This window comes from Gallinula chloropus, assembly GCF_964237585.1.
Source record: "Gallinula chloropus genome assembly, chromosome: 2".
Classification (NCBI taxonomy): Eukaryota; Metazoa; Chordata; class Aves; order Gruiformes; family Rallidae; genus Gallinula; species Gallinula chloropus.
In genome coordinates this window covers 48,771,461-48,785,573 of record NC_140086.1, presented here as the reverse complement: position 1 = coordinate 48,785,573, position 14,113 = coordinate 48,771,461, and the positions used below count along the sequence as shown (strand labels likewise).

General features: G+C 40.4%; 1 protein-coding gene across 1 annotated transcript in view; it reads right to left on the bottom strand.

The window, feature by feature from the left end:
* The window catches only part of CDH2 (cadherin 2), a gene marked incomplete at its 5' end in the record, with an annotated part of 117,289 nt that overhangs the window by 27,161 nt on the left and 76,015 nt on the right, over positions 1-14,113 (bottom strand). The window contains 5 exons of the mRNA XM_084260396.1: positions 5,885-6,057; positions 7,100-7,244; positions 8,996-9,151; positions 10,240-10,386; positions 12,188-12,414. Of these exons, the coding sequence (XP_084116522.1) occupies positions 5,885-6,057; positions 7,100-7,244; positions 8,996-9,151; positions 10,240-10,386; positions 12,188-12,414 (848 nt within the window). The remainder of the gene's footprint in view (positions 1-5,884; positions 6,058-7,099; positions 7,245-8,995; positions 9,152-10,239; positions 10,387-12,187; positions 12,415-14,113) is intronic.

The window sequence follows — 14,113 nt, the reverse complement described above, 5'->3', positions numbered from 1 at the left end:
AAGGCTAACAGAGACGAGTATGGGCACTGGGAGAAAGGGGGAGGGAGCAGCCACACGGGCCATTTCCATAAATGTTAAACACCCCGGCTGAAGATGGCTGCTGCTGCCTCCCCCCCCTTCCCTGGCTGGAGTGGGGCCAGGCCTCCCTCATGCACAAGAAATGCTCCACGGAGACCTGACCTCAAACTGGTTAGCTGTTTAAAACAAAGTTGATGAGGCTGCATTTAAAAAACAAAAAAAGCAAGAAGGCTGCTTTTTGAGTGGAGTTGCTGTGAAGTTGATTTTATCTCACAGTTTCTACTGCATAATGCAAATATTGTGCATGCTGCTTCATTTCCCAGTTCAGTTTCCCAGCTCGAAAAGAGCTAGGTGTTGTCATTCCATTCTTTCTTATGCACAAACATAAGGAGTTGCTATTACTTTGAAATAACACTTTCATGAACAGTTTACTAATACTGGCAAAATCCTTCTGGCAAAATAGAAGTACTTAAAAAAAAAGCATACTTTTTTCCCCACTAGGTATCTTATTTTCTCCCACAACTGAACAACTGGGGTGTATGACAGATGACTTCTCATGGGAACAGTTTATAAAAAGGAAGTATGGATATTAATAAAAAAAAGGGGCAAGGACAACTGCCCTGATGATGTCAAACTTTCTTTCAAACTTTGGCCAGACACTACAGCAGACGTTAGAGATTTAATGGTTATGCACACTTCCAAGCAGCAAGTATGAGCCATGGAATAAAAAAAAGTTTTAAAAATAAAGCTGTATGAGATGCTCACCTCCTCTTTCACAAAACCACCCTTACAACACACTCTAATTGGGTATTACTATATATGGATCTTTAAAAAGACCAGTAATTTATCAAGAAATACAACATCTATGTTTAATAATTCATAAATACATATACGAATTCTGGCTTGGAAAATATACTTGCAAAGTGACCTTCAAAAGGCTTAAATAAACACCGTAAAGGTTTCCTTCATGACAACCAACGAGAGAGGCACAAGGGAATGAAAGAAATACTTTCACAACTTTCATCCAGGGAAAAAAAAACCCAACAACTTATTGTGAAGCAATAAAAACTACAGCCGTATTGAAGCAAATCTTGCAGCCAGATGATTCTACGTTATTGAAACAGCAGGTGCTTTTGATTCATCTGGGTCTTAACACATTGATCCCAAGAAGCAAATTTCATTAAGGAAACTCTGTTATTATTACAGGGAGACTCAACTTCTGTACAATATTCTTATTTAATTCCAACAGAAGCAGCATGATAGGAACTGCCCCAAAAAGTGCCCCAAAAGACAGCGTATACGTGGTTTTATTTGTTTATTTGTTCTTCTCCTTTCCCAGCACTCGCATCCAGAAGATCAACTGCTGGGAATGAAGTTTCCAAAATGACAAGCACACAACTTTCCAAGAATGGGGAACTTGGGGGATGTGACTCTCCTCTTTTTACTGCGGGTTGAGAAGCAGCCAGGAATGAGCCATGGAGCGTGTGTCAGCAGCCTGCACGGAGACTCTGCAGCAACGCATCCGAAAACGAACTGGCAGCTTCAAGAAAGAACGCAGACCTCATCAGGTCACATCTTTCCACTTCAACACAGACCAAATAAAAGAGCACTTCACTGAATTAACCTCATGTGAGGCAGGAATGTCAGGGTGTAAATTTAAGTACGCTGCCTGACTTCTTCGGCACCTCCAGCACTAAGGCAGATGTTTTAATGCTGGAGTGAATTCCACAGCAATAGCACAATAAGTAAGAACAGCTGGATCTCATGAAAGAGCATTTTTTGTGATAGCAAGTGAACAATTTCTTTTGCTTTTAGCTGAGTCCCCTACCTAAGCAACTCTCCTCGTATGCATGTTAACCTAAAATACTAGCAGATGGATAATGCTATTAGAGGAACCACTTTTTTTTTTTAATGCATAAAAAATTATCTATCCTCCCATAAACAATGGGTCACAGAATTTAAGAATTTAAAATTTTGTGAATTTAAAGTCTTATGAGCTCAATTAGAGAGCCAGGACCTGGAGAAAAGGGCAGAACAGCAGAAGCGGGTAGTGCAGCTAAAGTTCCTGGACAAGAAGGAAACCTGTGCAACAAGGCACTCACTCCCATGCCCACTGCCAGAAGACCTGCTCAAATCAGATCTGGCTTTCTAGAATCCTGGTCATTTTAATTTAATTGAGTTCCATGAAATGACTCAGGAAATGAAGGAAGCAGAGCAATGGCTTGTGAAGGAAACCATTTTATCTCATATTAGTCCTATTTTAATATTTAAATGCTTTAACATTAATTATTAATATTCAACATGTGCAATAAATGTTTATAAATACTCATCTGGCTGTCAGTACAGCAATCCATCAGGAAAACTGATGGCAAATGACAAGGCTTTTCCAACTGTTAATGCAAGGGTCTAAACTCCAGACAGCTGGTTTCTTCCAAGTTAAATCACTGATACAGCTAGTCACTAAGTAACAAAACTCAAGAGTTATCACTATGTCCTTCCCAAAGTTCACCTGTCAAAGATGACGAGGGGGTTTTACAAACAAGGGCAAAACTGCCCATCATTCTTTTGATTTAACAGGGCAATACTCTGAAGTTCAGGGGTTTACTTTCCTCAAATCCATCCTCTCCAAAACCAACTTAAATAGAATGAATGTTAATAAAACTTTAAAAATTAATTGCAGTATCTAGCAGTTTGTTTAGCTTTTCAAATCTTCTGTTTGCCTCTTTCAAACTGAAATGCATCAGAACATTAATAGCCAACCCAGAGCATCAGAAAGTATTTTTGTTCTCCATTTTAAATAAGTATAAGCAAACAGCTAAAAGCTGAGCAGCGAATTCAGCTTAAAAAACACCTTCAGATTTAATGAGCTAAAATGAGGTTAGTAAAACAGAAGCTGAAACAGGATGTGTTGAAGTAAGATTTGTTTGGATTTTATAGCTTGTTTATAAAATAATGTTTATCTCTTCTAAAGTTTTCAAGTGGTTCAAAAGCACAGTTAGTCCATGCGACAGATCTGGTGTTTGGAGGGAAGTATTTTTATTCCCACTTCACAAATGGGTGAACCAGAACAGAGGATCTGGCACCCACCTTCTCCGGCAGTGGGCATGATGAAGAACTGTCTAGACAGACTGGGATTTGCCCAACATGTACCAGGGAATGCCCACACAGCAGGCTTGCCAAGCTGGCAAAAAAGACTTGAAACTCAAGTTGAGAACCTCAATCCATCCAACTCCCACCAGTTTGATGACAGTGCCAGCAATAGATGCCCAGAGCTGGGAGAAAGATCTTAGGTCAGAGGAGCACACACAGTAATGGTGAGTCAGCTGCAGGGGGCCCCAACTGAAACGCCACTATGCAAATGCACACAGCACAGGGAATTTGAGACAGGCACGTGCCTGCAGGGCTGTGATCTCACCAGCACCACAGAGACATGGTGGGACTGCTCCTAAGACTGCAGCGTCAGAATGGAAGGATACAAGGCTCTTTAGGAAGGACAAGCAGGGGAGACTAGAAAGACTGCTCCTGTGTGTCAGTGACCAGCTGGAGTGCACAAAGCTCCACCTGGGAATGGATGACAGGGGACGCTATAGTGGGAGTTTGCTACAGGCCACCTGATGACAGAGACCAAGTGGATGAGGCCTCAACAGGCAGACAGCATCAGCTTCCCATTCACAAGCCCTGGCCTGACTGGGGGATGACTTCAACCACACCAATTATCTGTCGGAGGGAAAACACAGCGGTGTTACCAGAAAAGGCTGCAAGCAATCCAGGAGTTTTCTGGAATGGACTGATGATAACTTCTTTATTCAATTAAGTAGAGGAGCCAAGGAGGAGAGGTGCCATGCTGGACCTTGTTTTCACCAACAAGAACAGGTTAGTAGGGAATGTGAAGCTCAAAGGCAGCCTTGTCTGCAGTGACCATGAAATGGTGGAGCTCAAGATCTTCATGGTCCCTGGACTTCTAGAGAGCAGACTTCGGCCTTTTCAGGGATCTTCTTGGTAGACTACCATGGGACAAAGCCCTGGAGGGGCTCAAGACAGCTGGCTAGTATTCAAGGATAACCTCTTCCAAGCACAGGAGCAATGCATCCGAACAAATAGTCAGGAAAAAATGCTTGGAGGTCTGCATTGAACAAGTAGCTCATGGGCAAATTCAAAAAACAGAAAGGAAGCTTGCAGAGGCTGGAAGCAAGGGCAGGCAGCCTAAGAGGAATACACAGAAACTGTCTGAGAAGCCAGGGAGCAGGTTAGGAAAGCTAAAGCCCTGACAGAATTAAATCTGGCTCAGGACATCAAGGGCAACAAGATAAGCTTCTGTAAGTATGTCAGTGATAAAAGGATGTCAGTGATAAAAGGAAGACTAGGGAAAATATGGATCTTCCTGGGATTGTAACTGGAGACCTGGTTACCTGAGGTATAGAGAAGGCTGAGGTACTCAGTGATATTTATGCCTCAGTCTTAACTGGAAAGGGCTCTAGCCACACTGCTGAGGACACAGAAGGCAAAGCTAGGGACTGGGAGAATGAAGAACCACCCACTACAGGGGAAGATCAGGTTTGAGAGTATCTAAGGAACCTGAGAGCGCACAAGTCCATGGGACCTGAGAAATGCATCCAAGGGTCCTGAGGGTACTGGCGGATTAAGTGGCTAAGACAATCTCAATCGTATTTGCAAAGTCCTGTCAGTCTGGTGAAGTTCCTACTGACTGGAAAGGGGAAACATTACCCCCATTTTAAAAAAGGGAAAAAAGGAAGACCTGGGGAATTATTCACCAGTCTCACCTCCAGACTTGTTATGCCTGGGGAAGCGAAGGCCCTGGGAAGATCTTACTGTAGTCTTCTAGTACCTGAGAGGGGGCCTACAGGAAAGCTAGAGAAGGACTGTTTATCAAGGAATGCAGTGATAGGACAAGGGGTAATGGATTTAGACTAAAATAGAGTAGACTGAGACCAGCTATTAGGAAGAAGCTCTTTACTGTGAGGAAGATGAGGCACTGGCACAGGTTGCTCAGAGAAGCTGTGGCTGCCCCCTCCCCTGGCAGTGTTCAAGGCCAGGCTGGATGGGGCTTTAGGCAACCCGGACTAGTGGAGGGTGTCCCAGCCCGTGGCAATGGGGTTGGAACTTGATGATCTTTGAGGTCCCTTCCAACCCAAACCAGTCTGTGATTCTCTGAATTAATTGATTTTTTTTTAATTTAAAAAAAAGGTTTTGAACGTGTGTCCAGGCCTTGATACAAATCTCTATCTATGTAGTTTCCAATACAGAGTGGTTTCTTTCTTAGAAGCGTGCTTTGAAACTTGTAACATCAGTAGTATTTATCCTGGTTTATTTTGATAAGAAAAATTTGCATCGGAGAAATACTGCACATCTGGGAACACAGCATCCAGAAGATCTCAAATATTTACCACCTCTCTGTGAAGAGCAAGGAAGAGGACAGACCGAGTAACAGAAGCTCTCCTGGAGCTTCCAAAATAAATAAAACATACAGGTAATTCCACTTTCCATTTACTCTTTGCCTACGGAGCTCAGCAAGAGGAAAAGGCTGGAGCTGAGGAACACCTCCCACCTCACCACTGAGACCAAGCACCAGAGGTTCTTATCTGCACTGCTCTGCTTTAGTATGCACCTGTTCCTTAAAAACAAACAGGCTTTTAAGACAAGATCCCTTCCACAACCCCATGGAACCAAGAGTGACTACATGCACAGAAAGCGTGGGTCCAATTCTTACTCCTGTGATAATTTCACCTTTTCCAAGCAGAAAGTTCAGACTGGAAAGGGGGAGAAGTATTTATAAGTTACTAGCAAAAAATGTTGATTTTTACAATATTAAGAACAACCCAGCCTACGGGATTAGGATCTGCTGTACCTCTCTGTCAAGCCCAGCTGCTACAGTGATAATGTCACCGGTCTCGTTGTTGATGGTGAACATATTTGGAGAGGGACTGCTTGGGGCCTGTGACAAGATTCTGTATCTCAGCATCCCGTTCTGCGCATTGGGATCATCAGCATCGATGGCAGTAACAGTCATCACGTAGGTTCCTAGCAGCAGGATAAATAATTGATGTTATATAAACAGTTTACTCAGATTACACGAGATCACTTACAAGCAATGGTCAAAGCATGTATTTCTTTTGGTAAACTCTGCACATTCCTTCTCTGACTTAAAACAAACTGGTTAAACTCAAGAATCACCAATGGAGTAATTAAAATACATCAGAGGAGACAAAAATACTCTGTGTTTATAAAATATCAGATTTGCTTATTATAAACAATGAAATCCTGCAATTCTGCCATAAATAACATTTGTGTAACAACAGAGATCCTCACATTTAGATAAAAATGTTATTCATTGGGCCAAGGGAAATATACTTAATTTTCAGAATTGGTGCACATACTCGTAGTAGTTGAAAAATCCATGTAAATAATACTGTTTCAAAGGTCTTTCAGACACGTGTTCTTTCCATCTCAAATGCTAAGTCAATGCTGTGAAGTGAGAAAGTACATTTCTTCTGCTAACCTTTCTCAAAATTCATTTTACACTACTGGCAAATTAAGAATGTGGTTTCAGCCATAGTGCAAACTTTGGCCTAAGCAGATTAGAATTTTAATGAGATGTGAACAACATTTAGGGTTTTCTCGAGAACTCAAATGAAATTGTTTGATTTCAAACCCCGGTATTTCCAATGCCTCTGAGATTCAGAACTAGACCCAGATCTGCTGGTATTTCAGAAGTCTCTTATATCCTGAGCTGTCAACTAAATAACATCAATGGCTATCATGAACATAACTGTAAGAACTGTAACACTATAAATAGGATTTTCTAAAACAGGAACCTAAAACTCATAGTCTTAAAAGACATCTCTGTTTTAGTTTATACATGTAATACTTCTAGGATACTAATCCTAGCATGCTAAAAAGTGAATTAAAATGAAGCTGAAATAATTAAACAGTATCTGAGATTGTGTTCATCACACTAATAAGTCACCTCTGGAAGTGTTACAAGGCCTGAAGGCACCCCCCCCCCATCATCTTCAAAATGATACTGCATTCTTTTCCCACCCTGGCTCTTTGAACTCATTACCTGGCTTTGAACCTTCAGGGACTGTCCCATTCCAAACTTGGTGTAAGAATTCAGGTCTATTGTCATTCATATCAATGACATTAATAACAATGTCAATAGGATTTTCCACCTGGTTTCCATTCACATCCACTGCATGTGCTCTCAGCTGCAAAAAACATTAGAAGTATTAGAATTTGTATGACAAACAGACACAAACAGTAATGGTGACAGAAGTGTTGAGCCAGGCATTTTTAGCTCTGTGTACTTTGTTATCCACCACTGCTCCCCTCATACTGACCATCTGAGTTTTCAGGCTGCTAATGGAACTGCTGTTCAGACTTCTAAACTATTCTAAAGTTGCAGACTTACCACTTCATTTTCAATCATGTAATTTCAATTAATACCAATGCCTAGTTTCATCTGGTTTTAATAATGAGAATTAAGACTAGAAATACGCAGATTTCTATTAAACAGATGGCAAATTATTAACAATCCATACAGTATGAACATGGGTGTAATTTAAAAAAATTCTTTACCAATATTATGGATAATGAATAGACATGAATGCATTAAAAAAAGCATATAGAATAGATTCGTGTTACCTGGGACACCAAGGTAAAGTTTGTGATAAAACACTCTCTGTAAACACACTGACACTCCAGGCTAAAATTAAGCTAAAGTTTATGGACTGAGTTTCAAAGATACTGAGACATTTAAATTTAATGCCCTGATTGTCAAAAAGGACCGAGTAACTACCTTTGACAGTCAGGTTTACCTAAATCATCTTAAATTGGACAGCGAAAAAAAGGCAACACAGGAGTTTCTGAAAATGTAAACTTATGTATCCAGGCCAGAGCCTGCCAACTGCTAGGCAAAAGAGCAACTTCTTCCTACAGCAGTTCCCATGAAGCCCATTTTTAGACAGATAGGTAGATAGATACCTATAGATAGATAACTATATAGATACATACACATGCACACATATCTTCTGGCTACAAAGCTACCGTAAAGGAGCAAGAGGGCATTATTAACTCCCTACTCTGGAAACAACTCATACACATATAAATTCCTACATCAGTAAATCCTGAATCGCCAATGCCAAATTCTCAGTAAAAATCTTATGGATACTGGAGCTGTCGTGCTCTTCTGAGAGCCGTTCCCCTCACCTCCCCTTAGACACCTCCTGCTGCCTCCTCTGTTTGGGAGCAGCACTCAAAGGGCTTCCCGGAGTGCAAGGCAAGGAGTGTTTTAATCCAGGCAAAGGGTGTTTTAATCCATGGCATGCTGGAAACTCATGCTAGGAGCCAACAATTTCAGCATGGTCTCTCGAAATCAGAGACAACATTCGGTCACAGCTGGGTCCCCCCCCTTTCCTTCAAACCTTTTTTTTTCCACTAATACTGGAATCCGTGGTCTACTCTGTCAGATTCTTTAGAGCAAAGAATATCATTTTCATAAGCTGACAGACCTAATTTACAATTCCATTAAAATGCTTAGATTTGCCCCGAAAATGAAAATTGGTAGGTTATCCTTCCCATCCATTTCTCAAATCACAGCTGCTGCAATTCTAATAGCAGTCACGTCCTAATTTAAGTTGCTGAATTAAAAGGAAACTTTTGAAAAACATACAGTATGATCAGTGGTCTGTATTTGAAATATAAGCTACAGTATCCATATTTCAGTCCTTTAAAATTACTTTATCTAAATATTTTTAATCACTGTTTACGTATATTAATGTATTTAAGCGGCTTAAACATAGTAAGAGCTAGCCTTACTAAGTACAATAAATACAAATCTGCTACAAACTCTTCAAATCATATCTCATAGAAAACTGAAGTGCTGGCTGCTCAAGTCGTGTTTGAAACAGATGTTAATCTTCAATTTGATTATCTGATTTATGGTAAATTAAACCCTTACATGAAAAGAAGCAATCTGCTCCCGGTCTAAAGGCTTTGTCACAGACAGCTGTCCTGAGATGGGGTTGATGATGAAGATGCCTGTTGGAGGTTGGTCAGCTCCTGGGCCCGTCACACTGTACCTTAGCGAGAGGCTTTTGTCACGATCAGATCTAATCTGTGTGTCAAAAAAGAGAATGTTTACATTAGCTACCAATAACCAGTGGATGGGGCTGCTGCTGAGATAAGCAGCAGCTCTTTTTTTTTTTTTTATATCTTTAAGATGAACTTGGAAAAGTAATTTTTCTGGAAATGGTATAAAGTTAGAAGTAAGTTTGAGGTTTTCAACTCTTTGTCAGAAAGCTGGTAAGTAAATTTTCAGGAACATAAAACTATTCTTGCTTGTTTCTCACAATTGGTTAAATTGTATTCAACCAAACCAAGTTAAGTATTCTTAAACAGAATTGTTCAGATTTTGGAAAAAAAAAAAAAGCTATCATAAAACTACATGAGAAACAAGAAGTCTGGGTGTCCCACCCCCCGCTACACAGCATTTTCCCAGAGCAAAGCTACTCTCTTCCACTACTGGCAGTAGCTGTTTAGAAACTAGCTGTTTCTGTTTGAAGACTCAACTTTGTTCTCATCTCTGGAGATAAAAACTAAGGGTGATGCATCTGTGAGGAGCAGGTGACTCACCAGCACATCAACAAAAGAGCAAAATTATACCCTATTAACTTGGGCTAATGATTACCAAGTTCCATTAACTCCTCCAAAGAAGTTGATGATGACCAGCCAGTACTGTGGTTGGAAGTCCTCCCCCATGCTGGGTTCCTGGCATTGGCCACATCTGTGCTCCGGAATTGTTTGGAGCAGCTGGTGTCCTCACCCCTCACATCCCATCTCCTCCTTCGTGCTGGTGCACTCCTCCTCCCCATCACCCCCACACCCTTTCCTAGGTGAAAAAATTCTAGTGCAGAAGACTGGAGAACTCCTGAACTGGCAAAGATCCTCCTTAACCACTTCGGGAAGTTATCACAGCACTTACCACCTGAACCAAGGTCACCTTCTGCCAGTATAGGAGCATAGGGACACCTTTAAAATAAACCAATAAATGCAGCCAAGTCCTCTACACATAGTGGTAGCAACAGAAAACAGCCCAAAATACTTTGATAAATGTTTGGACTATGAACCAGACATCACTCACTCAAAATCCCTTCAAGAGGTCTCTGAGGGACACTGAAACCACATTTCTATTAACTTCCTTACCCTAACTAATTCCTGAGGAAAAGGTCCTCTGGAATTTTCTGGTAGGTTGATTGGAGGAATAACCCAGTCTCTCTTCTGCCTCTTCAGAGGGCTGCTGTGCTTGTAATGTTGCCATGGAAATATGATGTCTTCAATTTTCTTTTGGTTCTTTCCCAGGTACAAGATAAAATTAAGCACATGTTAGGAGGAGAATTACTAGTATACGTTATAAAATAACTCAAATACAATTACATAATTGACTGAAGGGCTGTCTTTCCTCAGTGTGCACAGAACTGTTTTATTTGCATTCACAGCTCAGTATGAAAACAACCAGTATTATTTACAACTGCACGGTAAAAAATTTAAGAACTCCTTTTTTCCTTACTCAAGTTGGAGGAGAAAAGGAATTATCAACCATTTATAACATGGCCCTAACTGCGTAAACTGTTCTGCACTTTCTGAAAAGTAGTTAATATTTTGCAGAACTTAATAGTATGCCTTTATGTATTTCTCATTAGCTAGAACTTCAGTTCAGGTAATGTGCTACTGTACATTAAATTTAGATCTGGGTGTGCTAAAATATAATTTGAGTTCCAAGAGAAGTTTAATACATACTGGTAAGGAACGTCTCAAATATTTATGACCCTATTAAATCCCATAGAATTAATGCTGTAATTATTTTAAACCTATGTCAGCCATGATGGATGCAGTAGATGACCCACTTTACACACTGGGCATTAATCTCTGCTGGGTGTCAACATTCCCTTCTCCTGTTCCCTTCTATATCTGCACTCATTTCAGGTTTTGGATGCCAGCACACATAGAGCCATGCTAGCTTGCTTAAGGCTGGAGACAGGGCGAGAAAAACTTTTTTCCAAATCTTTTAAGACAAAAACTTTCTAAAAAATCAAATATGCCACATTCCACTACTCAACATTCTGCTGATGGCAAGGATGCTTGAACTGGACCTTTGGAAAGAACAGGGCGTACCTAAGCATCTGCTCTTTTTAGGGAACTTTTATAGACACAATTATGTTTCCTTTGTTAAAAAACATGCCCTGGAACTTTTAAAACAATCATCAAGTAAACAAACAAACAAACAAAACCCCCAACAACTGAGGGTTACACAACTTTGGTCTCCACTGTGTTGTCAGGAAAAACGTCTTCTGTAACCACACTATTTTAACATTATGCTTAAATCTTCAATGCATACCTATTGCAGGTATGTTAATCTATAAATAAATTTTGTTCTTTACTTGTAAATTAAGCAATTTATAAAAGAAGGCACAGAACAGTAGGCAGCAAGTATCATAACAGAAAATGGTAGTAGTCCCAATACTGTTTTACTAAAGTAAATGCTTTGCTATTCGTATATTGCTAGGTTTGATTTTCTATACAAGGTTCACCCTATGGCAGCTTCCAGCAGAGGGAGACTATCTTCCTTATCAAATAGTGCTGGCATCATGAATAATTTACAACCTCCAATTTGATTATGAAGGGACAAGACAAAGCCAATATTCCCTGCCAGAAATGCTTTCCTGCTACTGCTGTAAATCTACAGCTCCCATCCAATAAACGTGACTGATGCATTCTAGCACAAATCTGTTTGTTTTGTGGTTATATTTAACCACTTGAATAAATACTGTGATACTCTCAAGCAATTAAGAAAAGAAAAAAAAAAAGGTATGACCATGTCCTACGAATTCAGGTATAAATCTCAAACTACACACACAAAAAGCTCAAACATAAACCAATCCTATACACTGGAACAGGCATGCCTTCCCATGCCTCAGCAAAGCTACAGAAGAGCAGCCTACAAAAACATTCTTCCCGAGGCTCCAGCTTTGCACGCACTAGTTGTCCATTAATATAATGCCTCACGGAAAGGTACATGACAGAACCAAATCCCTATTTTTAGGCCTGTTTGCGGAGATACATTTCTACAGGCAGTGTTCAGCTGTTGTTTTACCTTTTCTGAAGCCCCTGCGAAGGCTGGTTCTGGGGTTAGCTTCACTCTCATTTGCCATTCTTCCTGGGTTTCCTTGTCTTGGGCAGACACGACAAACTCTGTGGGCTCTGCTGAAAGCTGAAAGCTTCTCTCTGCATAGACCACACCATCTTCACCTACTCTGAAATCTTCTGGCTCACTGCTTCCAAAGTGGATTTTTTTGTTTCCATCACAGCTTCGAAACCTCACTGCAAACCAAACACAAAATGAAGACCAAAAAATGAAAAAGCAGCCCTCTTGAACTCAGTGTGACATTAAAATGCATTAAGAACAAATATTCAAAAGCAGAAAGACTTAACTTCTTGCTGCTATTATCACATTCAATTATGAGTTAAGACTTGTACTTTAGAGGTCAGTCCAGAAAACAGCAGTACCATTCTGTGGACTGCTAGACAAAAGTTTTTAACCCTAGATAGACCTGCTCCCCACCCCTCTCCACCAGAAAACCATTCCCCTCCTTCTCCTACATTCCAGTCAGTATGCAGTGGAATGGCTGAATTTGCACCTCAAAGCCTCTCAAAGATCCAGTAGAGTCAATCCATTAAAAACTCTCACCAAATTTAACTACATTGCAACCATAACCACAAACACAACTCTGCTTCCAGTGCCTTCTCTGCCAAGGGGGGTAAGGCAGAAACCCACAAGTCTTTAGCTTTCCACACAGTGCAGCCTACAATTGAGTTGTATCATCTCAGGTAGGTCATTGTGGCCTCTGAGTTTTGTCAATCTTTGTCTACAAGGCAGAGGCAGCAGTGAATACCTTCCTCACAGAGAAAATCTAAGTTAAAGACTTAACTTTTTCATTTATTTAAGCTATTTCATGTAGCACACACATCCATTCACATACTTGGGAGTCACCCATTGTTTAATTCCCTGCCTCCGTGCTTTTGTCCCATCTGAAAGACGCACATTGGAACAAGAAGTCCGTAAAACCGATTGTATAGATAATGATGTGAAGTACACAAAACAGAACTGATAACAGGTTGATGCTTTCTTTACCCAATTGCTTTCACTACTACTTATCTTCTGGGATACTGAAAATAATAGTAGATAAAAAATGAAAGTGTGCTTTTACAACCAATGATTGTTCTTTAATGTTTCCAAAGCATTATGAAATACTTCGATTGTATGGGCAATAGAAGTGCAAAACATCATTATCAAGGTTGTGCTAAAATGCACATAGTGAAGATGAAGATGAAATGAGGCTTTATGCCTCATTTCAGTTATTGGACTTTTTATATTGTGCTAAACCATGCACAAACTATTTAGCTTCAAAACCTAAAGGTCCCTCTCAAGAAAAATCACTACTAAATGTCATGCATCATATGCTTTCTTCTGTAATGCACTGTTTCCAGGAAGGTATTGAGAAGAATCATACGTTTTTGTATGCAAACTTCAAGGACTGAACCAATGTTCAGATGACATGTAAAATTTGTTTCCTTACTGCACCCTTTCAAGTCCCCAGAATGCCCCATTTGCTCTCTCCTGACAGAAAACACTGTACAAAATATTTCTTCACAAAGGTCCACCATACACAAAAACGAGACAAAGCACAGGACTTGTCAAAGTGAAACATCCACCTTCTTAACATTGATCTTGCCAAGCTGGGCAAGGATACTGCTCTTTCCAGATGGCTCACAGAGTTTCAAGTTCTCCCTCCAAGAAACACCAGCCTCACCCTGGGAAGAAGAGCATGTCATGTCCCACAAAGCACTGAACCCAGGAAGAAAAAAATCTGCCTGGGTAGAAGGCTGAAGCCTCACTGTCAGATCTCTTCCTGTGGTTCTCCTTGTACATGTTGCCTCAGGTCTTCCTCATTAGCAGAGGAGTGCTTCACTGAAATGCTAATAAACACTCAGCCTCTTGCGTAAATTTTCATTTATATTA